The 15,839-nt window shown below is 39.9% G+C and overlaps 1 protein-coding gene across 1 annotated transcript in view; it reads left to right on the plus strand.

The window, feature by feature from the left end:
* The window catches only part of LOC128643317 (calcium/calmodulin-dependent protein kinase type II subunit beta), a 258,543-nt gene that overhangs the window by 186,048 nt on the left and 56,656 nt on the right, over positions 1-15,839 (plus strand). The window contains exon 19 of the mRNA XM_053696253.1: positions 4,160-4,254. Within this exon, the coding sequence (XP_053552228.1) occupies positions 4,160-4,254 (95 nt within the window). The remainder of the gene's footprint in view (positions 1-4,159; positions 4,255-15,839) is intronic.

Below are 15,839 nucleotides of genomic sequence, written 5' to 3' on the forward strand. Positions count from 1 at the left end.
TAATTAGAGTGAACAATGACTACAGATATGATATGTAATACAAACCTGTGATAGCTCCAATGGTATTCATAACTTTGGTTGCCAATCTAATAAAGCTACAGTTACCAGTCAAGTTGCTACACATTAGCTTCATCTGTGCTCATGAAAGGCAAAACAATTTTTGCAGCAATAATTTTATGTACTTTAATACATCTGAGCAGAGAACACTGTGTGATCTTTTTTACCCGGTTGATTCAACCTAACTTTTTGACATACTATATACTAAGCGAATCTTAAACTTCTTTATATATAAAGTCAGTTTACTATAATGTTGGGTAATCTTTATAAACCCATTTAGTCCATTTCAACCAAGGTCACTTGACCGTTGCAAAGCTCCTGAGTGCGTTTTTAACTTTGTACTTTTCTTTTCTTTTATGTGTAAATATTATTAATAAAAGTTATGTTTTTAACGTAGAGCAACCTTGTTCACTTTTTGAGGACAGTTACCTCTGCAGTTGCAACACAATATTGCTATTTATATATGACCACTTATATTACATTAACCCCTTGAGTGCTATATATGTAGTCTTTTCCATGACAGAGCTCTTTCCTCTTCTGGGTTAATCCTGTCAGAAATTTATTATATCTTAACTAGAGCACAGGTGTAAATAATCAGCTGATGGGCGAGCTGATTATTTCACCTGTATTTAAGACATCCTATATTATAAAAGGCCAAGTATGTTTGTCCGTTGCAAGTCATGCGCAGTAGAGACTGCAGCGTGAGACAAACATACTTGGCCTTAACCCCTTAATGGCCAGCGCCAATGCGCAAGAACGGCACTGTTTGTAAGCCCTGGGCCTCTCTCTGTAGCAATCCTGCTAAAAGTAGTGAGATTGCGCTATTTCTGCATGCCCCACGAGAGGGGCAGTGCAGAAATAGACAGGCAGAGGTACTGATGCAGAGAGGGACACTCTGTGTCCTTCTCTGCATTGGGCAGCAGTGGTGCCAATCATTGGCGGCCCATCGCTGGAGGGGACGGGACCACTACGCAACAGAAAAAAATGTCTAGAGCAGTAGTGAGTGGGGAAGGGGGCTCTCATTTTGGCCGTGTAAACGGACTTTAAGACTGGTAATGAATATCTGGCCTGTTAAGGGTCCTGAGGTCTGGTTTTGGGAAACACTGCTATAAAGGAATGGGCGTCATCATGTTGTAACTTATTTCTCCTAGATGTAAAAGCTCGTTTTCGTCTTATGTCACCCCCTAGCAAAGTGAGTTTGTAACCGTTCTAAATAAACTAATAAAATAAGCATCTTAAAAGGTATATGAAAACCAAAAATGTTTTTTTGTGCTTCATACACAATTAAAAAAAAAAAAGAGAAAAGTTTCCAATTTATTATTATCAAATTTGCTTTGTTCCCATGGCGTTCTTTGTTGAAGAGATACCTAGGTAGGTGTCTGGACCACTACATGGCAGGGAATAGTACCGCCATCTAGTGCTCTTGCAAATGGAACACATTCTTGCAAAACTGCTGCCATATAATGCTGCACACTCCTGAGCTTATGTTCCTGCTTTTCAACAAAAGATACCAAGAGAACAAAACAAATTATAAAAGAAGTAAATTAGAAAGTGTTTTAAAATTGCATGCTCTATCATGAAAGAGCATTTTTTGGTTGCATGTCACAGCCATAGTAACTCTAATTGTCCTCAGGAGAAGATTAGATAAGTGAAGCTTAAGTTTCCCCATCGCGGCTAGTGGGCATCAATACGTTGCCCCCATTTATAATTTCCTAAGCTGCTTCTTGTGCAACGTCGTCCCCTGCTCGCACGCGGATCATTCGCACACAAACCAGGCTGTCATTCAGACGCAGTAAGTTAAAGGGCCAGTAAACCTAGAAAATAATGTTATATAATTATGCACATAGTGCAGAATTATATAACATTATATTAGTGCTAGCTTTGCACTGATTGTGCAAACTCTGCACTGATTGTAATGGCGCGGTCGGCCGGGCTGTGACTAGACAGCTGACCAGATGCGCTCAGTGAAAAAAACAGACCCGCTCAGTAGAGCACAGAGAGCGGGTCTGGAAAACACTCTTTTTTAATAAAAGTTCACCGGCAATATAAGGTTCTATAAAGCTAGCACTAATATAATGTTATATAATTCTGCACTATTATTTTTCTAGGTTTACTGGCCCTTTAAGAGTCAGCGGTCTGATGACTGCTGCCTCTTAACTATGAGCGAGCCTGCAGCCGAAGGCAATCCAAAGCTGCATTCGCAGCAATGAAGCCCTAAACTTTACAGTTATGTTGTTAATATTTAAACATCTAATATAATTTAAAAAATACATCTATATACTATTCACAAACTAATCTTTGCCTTGAATACGTTATTATATCTAGCATTTGTTTAGTGCTAACGTCCCTTTAAATGGATGTTTTAATGCAGAAATGACATGCCCTAATTAAAGGGACATTTCAGTAAAAATGTAAATATAGATAGATAAATTATATCTTTGAAAAGAAACATATTTGCCATATACATGTATTAGCAAAAATGCTTCTAATAAAAGTTATCACTGTTTTAGTGTTAACATTTTTCTCTGCACGTGCATGTGAAGCATAGCTAGATATTCTCAGTGCACCAGCATTTTAAATACCATAGCTGCTCAGATCGCCAGAGGGGCTTGGAACAGGTCAGCAATTAACAAATTGAGTCATTACCAGATGGTACAAGCAATTTAGGGAGCGATTTATCAAGCTGAAGCAGATAGGAGCGCTATTTTGCGCTTGTGTACAATCCCGTCCACGCACAGCCAATCACGCGCGGGCAGGAGCTGTCAATCTCTCCGGTCAGACTATACCGGGGAGATTGAAATTTGCCACTTTAGAGGTGGCGAAAGGTTAGGAAAGCAGCGGTCTGATGACCGCTGCTTGTTAAATACAGCATACAGATTTTCTTGTGAGAACCTACAGTCGCATGGGGTCAAAGGCTTGTAAAGCCTTTTAATAAATCAACCCCTTAGGCTCTCTGAGCAAGTGCTGTGTTTAAAATACTGGTGCACGGTGCATTCTCAAATACACATTTAAAACAGCTACAGCTTTTATTAGAAGCATGTTTGCTAATACATGTATATTACATGCTTTGATTCAAAACTGCAGTGCATCCATGTGGATTCTAATTTTGGCTGGAATATCCCTTAATGAGAGTATGTCAGTTGTGCATTTTTACATTACTGACCTAAGCTAACTATAGCCTACTCTCCATCGCTTTTGTAAAGTGGTAGCATAAAACATTTATATTTACACTGCAGAAGCAAAATCCTGTATTGTTTTGTATATAATGTATTATGTATCTTTTTGACTGATTCTTATTATTATATTATATTTTGACTTTGTATAGAAATTGACTGAAGCATATTTTATGTTCCACAGTTATTACTATTGCTATTGTACTATTGTTTGTTTGAATAAAACTTTAACAAAACATTTAAAAAAAAAAATCTTTACATACACGTTTAAGTTATTTTCAGGTGTTAAACACAGGGATTGAGCACAATACTTTACAAAAGTTCAACTAATGATGTTTTCTATATCGATTTTTGTATATAAATCATTTGAAAAGCTTTTCTAAATCATGGTTGTGATTGACCCCAGGCTAGGATCAGTAATGCAAAATTGAAATGCTCTTTTTAAAGGGACATAATACTCACTTCCTTATACTGAGGAGGGAAATAACAAGCCAGAGCAAACTCCCTTGCCAGTCCCAGGACTAGCATCCTGATTGGCTGCTTAAAGTCTCTTTACAATGGGATGTGTCTACTGAGGAAATTCTGAGGTAAATATCTTCCTTTTTTACATAGAGATGTTCAGGTGATATTTTCTAGTCAGCTTTTTACAACTATGCTGCATCACTTTCAAGTTCTTCGACATTTGGGTATTATGTCTCTTTAATTAGAGGATGCATTTTTTGCATTAAAATGTTCCTTTAAGAACTAATATAAACAGCTTTAATTAACTCATATACTCACATGCATATGCGGTTATGTATAGTGTGTACTGTCTTTGAATGTTATAGTAGAAAGACTGTGACTAATCGGTGTATATTTGGAAGATGTTTCGTATTACTTCCCAACAGATGTGCGTATATGTTTTCCTAACATTCTCTATGCTCTTTCAGGAAGATCTGCGATCCTGGACTTACCACATTTGAGCCAGAAGCCCTGGGTAACCTGGTGGAGGGAATAGATTTCCATCGGTTTTACTTTGAAAACTGTAAGGAGCTAAAAAAAAAAATATTTCCATATGTCTTCATTTTAATCAACATTCAAACATAATTACCCTATAGCACCCATTCCTTTAAAGGAATATTAAACTCATTTTTTATATAGGCATCAGAAATTTTTCACTGCATTTCATACTATCTGGATGTAAAACAGGTACAGGGTTGGACTGGAAATAAAGACCAGCCCTATTTTCCATTGCATCCACATAATGCAAATATATCATTTTTCTCAATAGAATAACTGGGATACTCCTTCCCTAATTTTTTTTTTTCTAGAATTAATTTACATCAGATTGTCGTAGTTTGAATATTCGGCACCCGTGCTGTTGGGTATTCGTCTCGTTTTAAACAAAATGAATACCGACAATGTGTGGCACATTTAGATTTGTTTTTATTAAACGAAAGTACATGTTCTATTGCTACAGGTGAAAAAGTTCACCTATAGCGACTAAAATACTGGAGAGCCTCACTAGCTCGCTCCTCTACTTCACAGGGACCTGACTGTGCTAACAAGAGGCTTATATATATTTTTATATATATATATATATATATATATATATATATATATATATATATATATATATATATATATATATATATATATATAGTGTGTGTATATACAGGGAGTGCAGAATTATTAGGCAAGTTGTATTTTTGAGGATTCATTTTATTATTGAACAACAACCATGTTCTCAATGAACCCAAAAAACTAATTAATATCAAAGCTGAATAGTTTTGGAAGTAGTTTTTAGTTTGTTTTTAGTTATAGCTATTTTAGGGGGATATCTGTGTGTGCAGGTGACTATTACTGTGCATAATTATTAGGCAACTTAACAAAAAACAAATATATACCCATTTCAATTATTTATTTTTACCAGTGAAACCAATATAACATCTCAACATTCACAAATATACATTTCTGACATTCAAAAACAAAACAAAAACAAATCAGTGACCAATATAGCCACCTTTCTTTGCAAGGACACTCAAAAGCCTGCCATCCATGGATTCTGTCAGTGTTTTGATCTGTTCACCATCAACATTGCGTGCAGCAGCAACCACAGCCTCCCAGACACTGTTCAGAGAGGTGTACTGTTTTCCCTCCTTGTAAATCTCACTTTTGATGATGGACCACAGGTTCTCAATGGGGTTCAGATCAGGTGAACAAGGAGGCCATGTCATTAGATTTTCTTCTTTTATACCCTTTCTTGCCAGCTACGCTGTGGAGTACTTGGACGCGTGTGATGGAGCATTGTCCTGCATGAAAATCATGTTTTTCTTGAAGGATGCAGACTTCTTCCTGTACCACTGCTTGAAGAAGGTGTCTTCCAGAAACTGGCAGTAGGACTGGGAGTTGAGCTTGACTCCATCCTCAACCCGAAAAGGCCCCACAAGCTCATCTTTGATGATACCAGCCCAAACCAGTACTCCACCTCCACCTTGCTGGCGTCTGAGTCGGACTGGAGCTCTCTGCCCTTTACCAATCCAGCCACGGGCCCATCCATCTGGCCCATCAAGACTCACTCTCATTTCATCAGTCCATAAAACCTTAGAAAAATCAGTCTTGAGATATTTCTTGGCCCAGTCTTGACGTTTCAGCTTGTGTGTCTTGTTCAGTGGTGGTCGTCTTTCAGCCTTTCTTACCTTGGCCATGTCTCTGAGTATTGCACACCTTGTGCTTTTGGGCACTCCAGTGATGTTGCAGCTCTGAAATATGGCCAAACTGGTGGCAAGTGGCATCTTGGCAGCTGCACGTTTGACTTTTCTCAGTTCATGGGCAGTTATTTTGCGCCTTGGTTTTTCCACACGCTTCTTGCGACCCTGTTGACTATTTTGAATGAAACGCTTGATTGTTCGATGATCACGCTTCAGAAGCTTTGCAATTTTAAGAGTGCTGCATCCCTCTGCAAGATATCTCACTATTTTTGACTTTTCTGAGCCTGTCAAGTCCTTCTTTTGACCCATTTTGCCAAAGGAAAGGAAGTTGCCTAATAATTATGCACACCTGATATAGGGTGTTGATGTCATTAGACCACACCCCTTCTCATTACAGAGATGCACATCACCTAATATGCTTAATTGGTAGTAGGCTTTCGAGCCTATACAGCTTGGAGTAAGACAACATGCATAAAGAGGATGATGTGGTCAAAATACTCATTTGCCTAATAATTCTGCACTCCCTGTAGTGTGTGTGTGTAGGTGTGTTGTTTGTGTATATATTTCTTTCACTTTCTCTCTCTCTCTCTTTCTCTCTCTCTTTCTATATTTGACCTGCCTGCTGGGGTCTTAATTTATATTTTAAGTCTATTTAATAATGTTTCAGGGTATTACCCCTGTCTTCAGACCATACAAACTTTGTCATTAAATACACTTAAAATATAAATTAAGACCAGTGAGTGCTGTCTTTTTGGAAGAGTATGTATTTATGTGTGTGTGGCCGCTGTTTACCAGCCCTGTTCTCCACAGCTTAAAGGGACAGTCTACACCAGAATTGTTATTATTTAAAAAGATACATAATCCCTTTATTACCCATTCCCCAGTTTTGTATAACCAGCACAGTTATATTAATATATGTTTTACCTCTGTGATTACCTTGTATCTAAACCTCTGCAGACTCCCCCCTTATCTCAGTGATTTTGACAGACATGCAGTTTAGCCAATCATTGCAGACTCCTAAATAACTCCATGGGAGTGAGCACAATGTTATCTATATGACACACATGAACTAGTACTGTCTAACTGTGAAAAACCTTCAAAATGCTCTGAGCTAAGAGGTGGTTTTCAACGGTTTAGAAATCAGTTTGAGCCTAGCTAGGCTTAGCTTTTCAAAAATACCACTAAGGGAACAAAACAAATTTGATGATAAAAGTAAATTGGAAAGTTGTTTTAAATTGTATGCCCTGTTTGAATCATTTTCATTTCATTTTCAAATTGCATGCCCTGTTTGAATCAAGTTTAATTTTGACTAGACTGTCCCTTTAAGAAATTCAATCTCTTCCACCCGGGGAGATTGACAACTCCTGCCCACATGTGATTGGCTGTGCGTGAACAGGGGTGCTCTTGGGCAATGTTAAATGTGGGCAGCGGACTGCTGCCCGCCAGAGGAGAAGCTGGGCGGACAGGGACGAATAAGTACGCTTCTGTCCACCAGTGTTTGATAAATTGAGCCCTTAATAGCAGCCAATAATTCCTTATCAGCAACTATGTAAATGTGGCCTATATTTTTTATGTTATTGTTTTTTTTACTATGTTTATTTGAGTGATTAACACATTTGATAAACATTAACAGGTTAATTAGTTAACCCATTAAGTCATGGTATATGTATACAAATAACATATTCCTCAATCAAATAATCAGTCCATCTTTGTTGCTGCTCCTCGTTAACTGCTTTAAGCATAGTAACTTTAAATAAATAGGGATAAGTTGATTCAGTCTGGTACAAAATATAGGAATGGGGAGGAGATGGGGGGGGGGATGGAGGGCCACTATCAGGAACCGCAACGTCACCAGATGATAAAGAGGAGGGCAGGAGAGTCTTGTATTGACTGGAGGTGGAAGGCGTGTCTAGGTTATGATAAACATGTATATATCAGGATGTCCGATTACTAAGATGGGGTGAATTTGAATTGTTCGCAAAAGAATTGCACAGAATGGAAAAAATCGAGTGTATATTTTTAAAAAAAAAACCATATTCTTCTAATGTTAGTAATTCATCTGTTCCTGATAACCAGATTTGTTTTGTAGGAATTAAATGAACTTCCATGCTCTTGAGATAAGTGATTTGGCACTTTTCACTGTGATTTTACAAAATTTGCCTGGTTTATTGTTAAAAAGAGCATTTGTTGAGTGCAATGTATATCCTGTATCAAATAGGGATTTTCCTAATTCTTCCACCTCCTGTTTAATTTTCCTACAAGCCCACCATATATGTATCATATTTCCAGTTTCTTCACAATCTTGCCAGCAGACACCATGATGTTCTTTGTATGTCCTCATCTAAAGAGCTATACATGGTTGTGCTCTATATTCTTGGCTTTATTGTGCCCCATATATAAGTATTTATTGGCTATAGGCTTTTATACAACATAACGTCAAGTTGGAGAGTAGCCAGATACTAACCAGTAGCCTTGTATATATACCCCAAGCATTAGCGGATTCCTTTATTTTAAACTGCTTTACATTTTCTACTGAAAGGGTTATATATATATAGTAGTGAAGAAAAGGGATGCACTCGCCCAGGATTTTCAGTTACCATTTAATGTAACGTTTCGGGGTGTAGGTCTCCCTACTCTTACATTACACTCCTTTTTCCATGTTTCCATCTAGTCTGATGTATTGTTCTCTCCCTTTTCTGCTTAGGTCCCTCTTGGGTTTTTAACCAACTGGCTATATTACTTGGCTTTTGTTAGGCTAACAGGTCACTAATTTATTACTTGGTTATATTCATATCCTGCTCTGTGCTGACTTTACAACAGTTGGCTAGCTTTATGCTACTATATTTTGATTTGGGATCATATTGTTGCTGTATACATATTATTTTTATGCTTTACATTTATATTTATTTTTATGCTTTACATTTATATTTATTTTTATGCTTATGATTTTTATGTTTATGTTCACTTCCAGTGCTGGCCACTATATCTATTTTTTGGGGGGTTCGACGCTCCTCCATGTCCTAGAACATTTGATTGGCTTGCATATACTTCTCCCCTGATTGGGGGCCGTAGTATTGTTGATATGGTTGCTATGACAAACACCTTCCGGTGTTCTGTTAAGGGACCGAACTTTTCAAAAGAGCGAACCATGTTACTTCCTGTGACGTTACATCAGCTGTTGCTCACATTTTGGAGTTAACGCGCAATGTGTGCCAGCGTCATCACATACCTGGCCGCATACGTCACTGTTAAACTATTTAGACCTGTGAAATTAAGAAGCCTTTCTGTAGTGCATGCGTGGGATTTTCTATCACAAATGGGGGTGTTTATGGAAAGAATATTCTGAAGTCTACTGCAACTACTCCCATTAAGCTGAGTCTCTGTGCATGTATGACAAACATCCACTCGGCTATCGCCACTGCTTCTTCTGCTGATCCAATGCAGTGATAGAAAATCCCACGCATGCGCTATAGAAAGGCTTCTTAATTTCACAGGTCTAAATAGTTTAACAGTGACGTATGCGGCCAGGTATGTGATGACGCTGGCACGCATGCTCGTTAACTCCAAAATGTGAGCAACAGCTAATGAAACGTCACAGGAAGTGACATGGTTCGCTCTTTTGAAAAGTTCGGTCCCTTAACAGAACACCGGCAGCAATCAACTTAAGGTATTTACAGCTTATCAAGTACTATTATTCTATCCCTGGGGTTTTTTCATTGTTTTATTTCATTGTTTTCTTTGGTTTGCAAACCAGTTATGTGCAATGTCCTGCATGACTTCTGCTCTATGGTGCTTTCATGCATATGTGTGATTTGTTTTTCACTATATATTTATTGTTTGGTGTCTATAGGATTAAATAGTCACGCACAGTGGGGGCCCTCACCTGTTATATGCTAATTGTGTGAGTGGCATCACAGGTGTTGACCTGAAACTGTATCACTTAGGGTAGTTTGTAACAGGTTGTGGATTGTTATTTAGTATTGTCTGACGAAGGGGTAACACCCAGAAACGTTACATTAAATGGTAACTTTGAAAATCCTGGCCAGTGCATCCCTTTTCTTCACTACTATCAATACTTTGGAAGCACCCTGGGTGGATGAAATGTTAACCGTGAGTGCTGGCCTGCCTGCTGTTTATATATATATACATATATATATACAGTGGGGAAAAAAAGTATTTAGTCAGCCACCAATTGTGCAAGTTCTCCCACTTAAGAAGATGAGAGAGGCCTGTAATTTTCATCATAGGTATACCTCAACTATGAGAGACAAAATGTGGAAACAAATCCAGACAATCACATTGTCTGATTTGGAAAGAATTTATTTGCAAATTATGGTGGAAAATAAGTATTTGGTCACCTACAAACAAGCAAGATTTCTGGCTCTCACAGACTTGTATCTTCTTCTTTAAGAGGCTCCTCTGTCCTCCACTCATTACCTGTATTAATGGCACCTGTTTGAACTTGTTGTCAGTATAAAAGACACTTGTCCACAACCTCAAACAGTCACACTCCAAACTCCACTATGGTGAAGACCAAAGAGCTGTCAAAGGACACCAGAAACAAAATTGTAGACCTGCACCAGGCTGGGAAGACTGAATCTGCAATAGGCAAGCAGCTTGGTGTGAAGAAATCAACTGTGGGAGCAATAATTAGAAAATGGAAGACATACAAGACCACTGATAATCTCCCTCGATCTGGGGCTCCACGCAAGAACTCACCCCGTGGGGTCAAAATGATCACAAGAACGGTGAGCAAACATCCCAGAACCACATGGGGGGACCTAGTGAGTGACCTGCATAGAGCTGGGACCAACGTAACAAAGGCTACCATCAGTAACACACTACGCCGCCAGGGACTCAGATCCTGCAGTGCCAAACGTGTCCCCCTGCTTAAGCCAGTACATGTCCGGGCCTGTCTGAAGTATGCTAGATAGCATTTGGATGATCCAGAAGCGGTTTGGGAGAATGTCATATGGTCAGATGAAACCAAAGTAGAACTGTTTGGTAGAAACACAATTTGTCGTGTTTGGAGGAGAGAGAACACCATACGTACTGTGAAGCATGGGGGTGGAAACATCATGCTTTGGGGCTGTTTCTCTGCAAAGGGAACAGGACGACTGATCCGTGGACATGAAAGAATGAATGGGGCCATGTATCGTGAGATTTTGAGTGCAAACCTCCTTCCATCAGCAAGGGCATTGAAGATGAAACATGGCTGGATCTTTCAGCATGACAATGATCCCAAACTCACCGCCCGGGCAACGAAGGAGTGGCTTGGTAAGAAGCATTTCAAGGTACTGGAGTGGCCTAGCCAGTCTCCAGATCTCAACCCCATAGAAAACCTTTGGAGGGAGTTGAAAGTCCGTTTTGCCAAGCGACAGCCCCAAAACATCAATGCTCTAGAGGAGATCTGCATGCAGGAATGGGCCAACATACCAGCAACAGTGTGTGACAACATTGTGAAGACTTACAGAAAATGTTTGACCTCTTTCATTGCCAACAAAGGATATATAACAAAGTATTGAGATGAACTTTTGATATTGACCAAATACTTATTTTCCACCATAATTTGCAAATAAATTCTTTCCAAATCAGACAATGTGATTATCTGGATTTGTTTCCACATTTTGTCTCTCATAGTTGAGGTATACCTATGATGAAAATTACAGGCCTCTCTCATCTTCTTAAGTGGGAGAACTTGCACAATTGGTGGCTGACTAAATACTTTTTTTCCCCACTGTATATATATATATGTACACACACACACATAGAGGCATAACTAGAAACCACAGGGCCCAGGTGCTGGGGGCCCAGCTTTTTTTTTAAGCTGGGCCCCCACCCTCAGGGGCCCAGTCGCAGTTGCATCCCTGCACCCCTCTGTAGTTTAGTTTCATCCCTGTATGTGTATATATATATATATATATATATATATATATATATATATACATATATATATAGGACAAAGTAGAATACACCTCCAACCAGCAAAGGTATAAGCTTTTTGGTTCAGGTGCGCAAAACTACGGGGGATGAAAAAAGTAAACAAGCAACTTCTGGCCTGAATAAAATAAACTGTGTACAAAAAATATATATGAAAAAAAAAATATATATATATATGTACTGCCTCTAGAATGCCATCATAAAGAGCAGAGATAAAATGTATATATAGAGAGTATGTTTATGTACAATATGTACTGGAGTGAAATCTATGCCGGCTGCTAAAGCTACATAAACCAGAAGGCGGGATATCCTTTTCCTAGAAATACCTAATAAGTGGTAAAATGAGGAAGAAAGGGAACTGGAATGTGCCCAGCGCTAGATATGGATATCACAATTCATAAATAATATAGTATATAGAAAAATGTATAAAAAAAGTAAATTTATGCTTACCTGATAAATTAATTTCTTCTATGATACGACGAGTCCACGGATTCATCCTTTACTTGTGGGATATTATCCTCCTGCTAACAGGAAGTGGCAAAGAGCACCAGAGCACAGCATAGCTCCTCCCTTAGCTCCACCCCCCAGTCATTCGACCGAAGGTACAGGAAGAAAAAGGAGAAACTAAAAGGTGCAGAGGTGACTGAAGTTTAAATCAAAATAATATAATCTGTCTTTAATTGACCGGGCGGGCCGTGAATTTATCAGATAAGCATAAATTTACTTTTCTTCTATAAGATACGACGAGTCCACTAATTCATCCTTTACTTGTGGGATACAATACCAAAGCTACAGGACACGGATGAACGGGAGGGACAAGACAGATGGCTAAACAGAAGGAACCACTGCTTGAAGAACTTTTCTCCCAAAAATAGCCTCCGAAGAAGCAAAAGTATCAAATTTGTAAAATTTGGAAAAGGTATGAAGAGAAGACCAAGTCGCAGCCTTACAAATCTGTTCAACAGAAGCATAATTTTTAAAAGCCCATGTGGAAGACACCGCTCTAGTAGAGTGAGCTGTAATTCTTTCAGGAGGCTGCTGTCCAGCAGTCTTGTATGCCAAACGGATGATGCTTTTCAGCCAAAAAGAAAGAGAGGTAGCCATAGCTTTTTGACCTCTACGTTTTCCAGAATAGACAACAAACAGAGAAGATGTTTGACGAAAATCTTTGGTCGCTTGCAAGTAAAACTTCAAAGCACGAACCACATCCAAGTTGTGCAACAGACGCTCCTTCTTAGAGGAAGGATTAGGACACAGAGAAGGAACAACATTTTCCTGATTAATATTCTTATTAGTAACAACCTTAGGAAGGAATCCAGGTTTGGTACGCAAAACCACCTTATCAGCATGAAAAACAAGATAAGGCGAGTCGCATTGCAATGCAGCTAGCTCAGAAACTCTTCGAGCTGAAGAGATAGCAACTAAAAACAGAACTTTCCAAGATAGAAGCTTAATATCTATGGAATGCATAGGTTCAAACGGAACCCCTTGAAAAACTTTAAGAACTAAATTCAAACTCCATGGCGGAGCAACAGGTTTAAACACAGGCTTGATTCTAACTAAAGCCTGACAGAACGACTGAACGTCTGGAACATCTGCCAGACGCTTGTGCAGTAAAATTGATAAGGCAGATATCTGTCCCTTTAGGGAACTAGCTGATAGCCCCTTCTCCAATCCTTCTTGGAGAAAGGACAAAATCCTAGGAATGCTTATCTTACTCCATGAGTAGCCTTTAGATTCACACCAATAAAGATATTTACGCCATATCTTATGATAAATTTTCCTAGTGACAGGCTTTTGAGCCTGAATCAAGGTATCTATGACCGAATCCCCGCTTGGATAAAATCAAGCGTTCAATCTCCAGGCAGTCAGCCGCAGAGAAACTAGATTTGGATGCTAGAACGGACCTTGAATGAGAAGGTCCTGTATCAGTGGCAGAGTCCACGGTGGTAGAGATGACATGTCCACCAGGTCTGCATACCAAGTCCTGCGTGGCCACGCAGGTGCTATCAAAATCACCGAAGCTCTCTCCTGTTTGATTCTGGCAATCAGACGAGGAAGGAGAGGAAACGGTGGAAACACATAAGCCAGGTTGAACGACCAAGGTACGGCTAGAGCATCTATCAGTACTGCTTGAGGATCCCTTGATCTGGATCTGTAACAAGGAAGTTTGGCATTCTGACAAGATGCCATCAGATCCAATTCTGGTGTGCCCCATTGATGAATCAATTGTGCAAACACCTCCGGATGGAGTTCCCACTCCCACGGATGAAAAGTCTGACGACTTAGAAAATCCGCTTCCCAGTTCTCCACTCCTGGGATATAGATTGCTGATAGATGGCTAGAGTGAGTCTCTGCCCATCGAATTATTTTGGAAACCTCTATCATCGCTAAAGAACTCTTTGTTCCCCCCGATGATTGATATATGCTACAGTCGTGATATTGTCCGACTGGAATCTTATGAATTTGGCCAAAGCCAAATGAGGCCACGCCTGAAGCGCATTGAATATCGCTTTCAGTTCTAGAATATTTATCGGGAGGAGAGCCTCCTCCTGAGTCCACACACCCTGTGCTTTCAGGGAATTCCAGACTGCACCCCAGCCCAATAGGCTGGCGTCCGTCGTCACTATGACCCATGCTGGCCTGCAGAAACACATTCCCTGGGACAGATGATCCTGTGACAACCACCAAAGAAGAGAGTCTCTGGTCTCTTGATCCAGATTTATCTGAGGAGATAAATTTGCATAGTCCCCATTCCACTGATTGAGCATGCATAGTTGCAGTGGTCTGAGATCCAAGCGAGCAAACGGAACTATGTCCATTGCCACTACCATTAGTCCGATTACCTCCATACACTGAGCCGCGGACGGCCGAGGAATGGAATGAAGAGCTCGGCAGGTGGTTAAAATCTTTGATTTCCTGACCTCCATCAGAAAAATTTTCATGTCTACCGAATCTATCCCAGGAATGGAACTCTTGTGAGGGGGAGAAGTGAACTTTTTTTTACGTTCACCTTCCACCCGTGGGATCTCAGAAAAGCCAACACAATGTCCGTGTGAGATTTGGCTAGTTGGTAAGTTGACGCCTGAATTAAGATATCGTCCAGATAAGGCGCCACTGCTATGCCCCGCGGCCTTAAAACCGCCAGAAGGGACCCTAGCATCTTTGTGAAAATTCTGGGAGCTGTGGCCAACCCAAAAGGAAGAGCCACAAACTGGAAATGCTTGTCCAGAAAGGCGAACCTGAGGAACTGGTGATGATCTTTGTGGATAGGGATGTGCAGATACGCATCCTTTAAATCCACGGTGGTCATATATTGACCCTCCTGGATCATTGGTAAAATAGTCTGAATGGTCTTCATCTTGAAGGATGGGACTCTGAGGAAGTTGTTTAAGATCTTGAGATCTAAAATTGGTCTGAAGGTTCCCTCTTTTTTGGGAACCACAAACAGATTGGAGTAAAACCCTTGACCCTGTTCTGTTCTTGGAACTGGGCAGATTACTCCCATGGTATGTAGGTCTTCTACACAGCGTAAGAACGCCTCTCTTTTTATCTGGTTTACAGACAATCGAGAAATATGGAATCTTTGAATTCTAGAAGATACCCCTGGTTACGATTTCTAAAGCCCAGGAGTCCTGAACATCTCTTGCCCAAGCCTGAGCAAAGAGAGAAAGTCTGCCCCCTACTAGATCCGGTCCCAGATTAGGGGCTGCCCCTTCATGCTGTCTTGGTGGCAGCAGCGGGCTTCTTGGCCTGTTTACCTTTGTTCCAAGCCTGGTTAGGTCTCTAGACTTGTATTGAGCAAAATTCCCCTCTTGCTTTGCAGCAGGGGAAGAGGTAGAGGGACCACCTTTGAAATTTCAAAAGGAACGAAAATTATTTTGTTTGGTCCTCATCTTATTTGTCTTATCCTGAGGAAGGGCATGGCCTTTTCCTCCAGTGATGTCTGAAATGATCTCTTTCAGTTCAGGCCCGAATA

Source organism: Bombina bombina, unplaced genomic scaffold (genome assembly GCF_027579735.1).
Source record: "Bombina bombina isolate aBomBom1 unplaced genomic scaffold, aBomBom1.pri scaffold_391, whole genome shotgun sequence".
In the NCBI taxonomy this organism is placed as follows: domain Eukaryota; kingdom Metazoa; phylum Chordata; class Amphibia; order Anura; family Bombinatoridae; genus Bombina; species Bombina bombina.